This window comes from Poecilia reticulata, linkage group LG23, assembly GCF_000633615.1.
Source record: "Poecilia reticulata strain Guanapo linkage group LG23, Guppy_female_1.0+MT, whole genome shotgun sequence".
NCBI lineage: Eukaryota > Metazoa > Chordata > Actinopteri > Cyprinodontiformes > Poeciliidae > Poecilia > Poecilia reticulata.
Window position 1 is genome coordinate 13,125,832 of NC_024353.1, and position 6,540 is coordinate 13,132,371.

Genomic DNA, 6,540 nt, shown 5'->3' on the forward strand with positions numbered 1-6,540 from the left:
TAATGAAAGATTATATTTTTAAATAAGTATTTTATGTGATTAAAGTAAACAATTATATAATCAGACATCTGCTTGTTGCATGTAATGTAACAAGCAAACTGTAAGGACACTGGGTTTTGGGTTTGTTTTGCTTTATTCTGTTCATTAAAATAACATCCACATAAAGTAAGTCTACTGCCTGCTGCTTTTGGATCCACTGCCACATCATGGCACAAACCAGATGAAAGAGCCCATCTTTAAACATTTATTGTGTAATTAAACAATAAAGGTGACACGTAAATTTTATGAAATAGATAACACTTTAAGTAAATATTTGTTGTATGTAAGCTGAACATGCAATGAAATAAATCCTGTCCTAGAATTTTATGCAATTGAACATTACGGGTAACAAATGTGATGATTGCCTGAGGTAATACATTTTATGAAATTTTATATATATATTTAAATATAATTTTGGTTAAAAAATAAAAAAGGGGTCAAAATGGAATAAAAATATGCCTAATCTTAATAGTTTAGTAGAATAATTTCACACAGATTTTTAGTTAATAGGTCACATGACCTAGAAGCTATTGAAGAAAAATACAACATTTCAACTACAGAAATAGCTAAAAAAAATGCCTCATCTATACAGTCTAGTAGAACAATTTCACACAGATTTTGAGTTAATGGCACATGATTTGGAAGCTATTGAAGAAAACATTTAATGTTAAAATTAAAATATTGAATATGACTTAAAATTGTAATAGAGGACAGTGTGCCTCGTGTAATAGCATGAATTATCACTTTTTTGTATCAGTTGGTTACAAGACAAAGCATTTATTTACAGGAGGGTTTGGTTCTGAAATTGACGGCCCCGATGTGAAACTCCAAGTGCTTGAGGAGGGAGCGGTAGAGAACAGCTGGCTGAAATTAGCGTTCATAAATCGGATCAACCTTGAGCTAAACGCCCCTTACTCCGCGGAGCGCGAATATCCTGTATCCAACTTGAAAACAACTTTGCTGCGGTGGGTAATACAAAGAAAACACGGTGTTCTGTTTTGGTCTGTGGCCAACAAAGATGGCGCTGAGTGACTGTGCCAGACGTAAACGTCACACGCAGTGACGTAGGTTCCAAAGCTGGCAACTTCTAGTGACAGGACAGAAATAAACCAACCATTCTGAGCTACACAAAATAAAAGTTGAAAGTGTTGAAATATTTCAAGTGCGACATACGAAAGATGAATTTATTTTATTCCATATTTCCCAGGACTGCAAAGAAATGTTTGAACAGTTGATCTTGCTTCCTATTTGAGCCACACATTTTGTACATTTAGGACTGATGAATTAATTTTAATATTTAACAAAATATAGTGACAGGAGTACAAACACAACCAAACCAAGTCAGCAGAGTGTTACGAGAATGTTTAGGATTTTCTCAGATTAGCCAAATTAGCTCTGAAGAATATTTCAAAAACAAAACAAAGAGAAAGATGCCTCCTGAAATATTTCTGTCTCCAAACATTTAAAAATGAAGATCCCAGCTAAAGGTGTGTGAACATTTGTCCTGGATACAGTACACACGGTGTCCTGCTGGAGAATTTTTTTGCTTCATGAGATGATGCTTGTTCAGGAACAGAGACAAAGACAAGCTCACAGTGTAAAGACACATTGTGAGATGTCTTCATGTTGTAGAGTTTCTCAGACAGAAGGGCTGATCTTTCACCACGGACCGAAGGGACTACACATACAAAATATCTGCAGGGATTCTGCTGGTCACAAACAGTTAGATTTATAAATGTCCTCACACACATATACAGTTAGAACAGCAATCCTGTGGTGCTAGGAAGATTACAGCAGTGCATCATGTCCTTAACTCTCCCAAGTCCAGCCTCACCCAATCTGGTTTTGTTTGAATCCCCCTCACCTGATATGGGTTGATCTGTTCTTAAACAGCAGACTGAACAGAAATCAAAGTTCAAGTCAGGTCAGCTTCTCTTTATTCTTCTGTTTTTTGTTGTTGTTTTTTTCATTTTTATTTTGACCCAGTCCTTTGATACAGCAGGACATATATCTCCTCGGCGTTCTGAAAACACAAAAGTTCATGTGAAGATCAAACTCAACAGAGTAGAAAAAAACTCTGTCATCCTTTTGCTAAGTAATTGAGAGTAAGGATATTATTAAATAACTGTTCATTTCTTTATACTCCTTTTCAAACAGAAAAGTAGTAGTAAATAAATAATTTTGTTCTTGATTATGTATGCACATGTTTAATCTGTCCTACTGATTGCTTTTTTCTTGTTTTGAAATACCGGTTTGGAATAAATAAATAAATGAAATCAAAGCCCAGGAGAGGCTTTCAGAAAACTGCGATAGGACCAGAGGCCCTGATAGTGGCAGAGAAATTGAAATCACTGAACATTTGGTTCAAGTTTTTTCAGAGAAGCTCTGCTCTTCTCTGAATCCACCTCTGCTTTGGCTATCTCACCAGTGGCCCTTGGCAGCAGTGCTCCTTCTCTGCTGTGAGATGCTGTAGATCTCCTGGAGTTGTTTTTTCTGATCGTCACTGAGTGGAGCCATCAAACACTGGTACCAGGCAGCATTGCTGTTCTGAATTCCTGAAACATGCACCCCCACCCCACACAGACACACACTCTTGTTGTAATACTGCGTCTGAGGATGGCGGTATTCAGAAACCTTAGGATTTACTGAGAGATTTTTGATAAACAGGTTTAAAATCAATGTTTTACTTAGATATTTATCCAAAGAGTAGATAAATATTTACACTATCTTTACCTGAATAGGTCAGTGGCCACTGCCTGTGGGTTATTCATAAAGGAGTTGGCTAAATAACACATGAAATATTCCAAACTGTTTGAATAACTGTCCAGTTATGTCAGCGTAATTTAGTATAATCTAGAATCACATGTGGAATTCTTTGTAAGACTGAACAGAAGACAGTACACAGGTATGGATTAAGAAACCTATAAAGTAAGACACAAGCAAACAGCCGTTTGCGTTTTGACTGCAGGAACCTTCTCTGGGATCCAGAGTATATTTCAAAGGTCATTAAAGCAGTGTTAGGGATTGGTTATGTTTCTTCTTGAACTTATAGTTGTCACTGTGCACATGTACAATGAAATTAAAGTCAACTCCAAAAATAGTGCAAACAATGTAAGAAATATATACAATATAAATATAAATAAGGGGATTGGATTAGGTATTTATTTTAAAAATACGCTGGGAGGGGAGACGATCCATTTTCATGTATTAGGAACAGCAGGGCAGTGGAAAAAAGATGGTGGAGTTGTTTTATGAAAACAGAAAGTGTGGCCCTTTGCTTGTGTATTATTAAGATGCAAAGATTATTATTCATTACTTATGAATCATAACTTACTTAGCAGAGCGGCGGTAAAGACCTGGTACTCATCCTCTCCATTGTCATAGTCCAGAGGCGTGCTGTACTCCTCAAGGGGTGTTCCCTCAAAAGCATCTTCATCCCAGTAGTCATCATCATCATCATTATCGTCGTCGTCACCTCCGTGGCCTGCTGCCATGCTGGACTGATGTATGGTATTTTGGTTTTCATTCACCTCATCTTCATCACTGGGGATCTCTTCTGCTCACAGACAAAATGAATCACTCACTGCAGTCATCATCATGGATCCTCAAGTGAAACATGCAATTCAATTTAAAATGTTTTAAGAAAATGGCGCTTTATGTGTTGAAGTGATAGCTTAGTCTCAGCTATGCCTTTTTTTTTTTTTTTTTTTACCATTTTGATCTTCATCATGAGCTCCTGCATGGGCAAGCAGGTCTGGTTTGTTGATGAGACGTGATGCATACATGTGTTTGAGACCCAGGAAAAGGAGCAGGATGGAAGGGATGATCTGACCAGCTACTCTTTCCAGCGCTGCCGGTCGGCTGGGGAGCTCCATCAACATGGTCAAACCGATGACGCACATCTTACGGTCATGGAATCTGAGGAGGGAAGTGGGCAAGCACTTCAAATTGGACTGCTTAACAATAAATATTGTGTGTGTGTGGATGTCTAAAGGCATGTAAGCTGGGAGTGGTTTTAGATAGAAAGTAAACAGCCTGTGAAAGCTGAAATGAGAAGAAATATCAGAAAGAGTAAATATTGGAGTAGGTTTGACAAAGGTCAATGAGTGCCAGTGGGGACAGTCACAGTCTGCATCTGCCAAAACCTACAAAAAAGCTGTAAACCTGCTAAAAGAACAGGACAAGACAGAACAGAAAGCACTAATCAGTGCAGCTTAAAACTGATCCAAGAGAACAATGTTTGATGATGAAAGCACCAACCAAACCAGAGCCATGGAGCGATGGAAGAAGACAGTCTGATTAGATGAATCATGATTTCTGTAGCACCATCCAGACCTACAGGTCTGCATCACTTAAGTAAGAATGTGGCAAAGCTCAAGAACTTTGAAACTTAAAAAAAAAAAAGAACACATATTACAATATTGGTCATGCTGCAATGGTGTCGATGGTCGTAGGAGTTTATTCTGTGCCGGTTACAGTCCTGTTTATGTTGATCTCTGTTGGTGTGTCATTGAGCAAGAGATTTTGCCTGCCTTACCTGCTTATGGTGGTCAGAGAGCTCAGTGGATGACAGTTTCACTTCTGTCAAGACTGCCCTTAGGCAGTGGTTACATTCCACTAACTTGCCACCATCAACATGTGAATCTGTGAGTGAATGGGCCAATGACTGAATGTAGTGTGAGGCGCTTTGGGGTTCTCTGGATTTGAACAAGTACAGGTCAATTATTATGAGCATGAATCCAGCTGTTGTAAGCTAGATTCATGCCAGTTCACAACTGAAAAGAACTAAAATCTGAACAAACATTAGCTAATGTTTGTGCTAATTTTAATGAATTGCCTTGCACAGCTTGCTGCAAGGCACAACAGTTCACTATCCTGAGAAAAACCCCATAAAAAAAGCTAAATATTTATGCACCGCCTATGGCGGTGCACTGACGTGAGAGGAATATGCAGGCTTTTATTTTGAAATATTCAGTAAGCTTCATTTTAATGACCACACTAATTTAATGTGCAACTGTGGTTTGTTTAAACCAGTTCCATAAAGCCCAAAAGAGCAATTACCTGATGTGAAAAATGTCAAAGCTTTTATTTTGAAATTTTTAGTAAGCTTCATTTTAAATAGCCACATTAATCCAACGTGTAACAGTGGTTTGGTTAATCCAGCTATATAAAGACCAAAACAGCAAGTAGTTCTAAATGCCAGCTCAGCCCTAATGTGTGGTATCTGAGAGTTCCGCCATGTTGTAGTTCTGACCTTCAGTCATTGTAGTTCTAAAGAGCAGCTCAACTATTATGTGAGTGAGACACACAGGGAGAGATTGAATTCTAACTGTTTGAAGCAGCAGGTTTTTCTGAACAAAGCAGTCCAAACAGCTCCTTCCTGTTCAGGATCCGCAAGAGTGATCAGAAAACCGTTTGAAGCATATAAGAGGGTAATTTCTTGTCTCCGATAGTACTGCAATTTATATCTGTAGCTCTCTGCATTAACCTGAGAGAAAAACATTATAAAGGCCGGAAAGAAATACACAGGCTTTTATTTTGAAATTTTCAGTAAGCTTAATTTTAAATGGCCACACTAATCCAATGTGTAACAATGGTTGGGTTAAACCAGTTATATAATGCCCAGAAAATTCTGCCCTGCCTGTAGTTATAACATTCTGGTCACCCTCCTTCTGTAGTAACTCAGAGTTCCACCATTATGTAGTTCTTAACTGCCAGCTCAGCCTCCTCTATAATAACTGAGTGTTCCGCCATGTTGTAGTTCTGACCTTCTTATCTGCCCTCTATATTAAAGTGTTCCTCCATGTTTAGAACTACAGAGTCTTTGTAGTCCAAAACGTTTTGATATATAAATTAGTACAATTAGTAAAATATAGTAGAAGTAGTAGAACTTTGTAAAACGTACGGAACATTATATAATAATAATAATAATAATAATAATAATAATAATAATAAAGAAACTAGAAAAATAGCTGTTCCTAGCGAAACAGCCGTGAGAATGCATATTTGCAGAATGACTGCTGAAGAAATGCCAGAAAAAGTCAAGAAAAGCTGTAGAAGAAAGCAGAAGAAATAGAAATAGTTGAATCAGTTGAATAGTGAAACAAATCAAAAAGCAGAAATTTATAGGACAAATTAGTACACAACCAGAAAAATTTGAAGAAGTGAAACATAGCAAAACAAAGCATCAAGGAGCAAAAGAGGCATATTTTGCAGGATGGACACATGCAAGAAAGATGACAAAGATTAAGATGTAGAAAAAACAATAAAGATACAGTCATACATTTTAGAAAACCTTTAAGTAAATAAATTAAGCAAAGGTATAGCTGAATTCAGCAGAAGAAGCAGGAGTTTGTGTGCAACCTGAATTATTTGATAAAGCCCAAAAGTGAAACAGACCTGATGAAAATGCATAATTATCACAGGAAGGAGGTGACATCCCATGTAGGGGCTTGTCCTCCCATGATGGTACTTCCAGCACCTTGTCTTCTGTTCCCCATT

General features: G+C 37.5%; 1 protein-coding gene across 7 annotated transcripts in view; it reads right to left on the reverse strand.

Annotated features, from left to right (window-relative positions):
* Positions 1–1,209: 1,209 nt before the first annotated feature.
* Positions 1,210–6,540, reverse strand: part of ipo8 (importin 8) — an 88,352-nt gene continuing 83,021 nt past the window's right edge. For all 7 annotated transcript variants that reach the window (XM_017302713.1, XM_017302711.1, XM_008401210.2 and 4 more), the window contains 4 exons: positions 3,752–3,957; positions 3,374–3,595; positions 2,465–2,594; positions 1,210–2,062 (listed from right to left, as the gene is read on the reverse strand). In XM_017302713.1, the coding sequence (XP_017158202.1) occupies position 2,062; positions 2,465–2,594; positions 3,374–3,595; positions 3,752–3,957 (559 nt within the window). In that variant the 3' untranslated portion in view covers positions 1,210–2,061. The remainder of the gene's footprint in view (positions 2,063–2,464; positions 2,595–3,373; positions 3,596–3,751; positions 3,958–6,540) is intronic.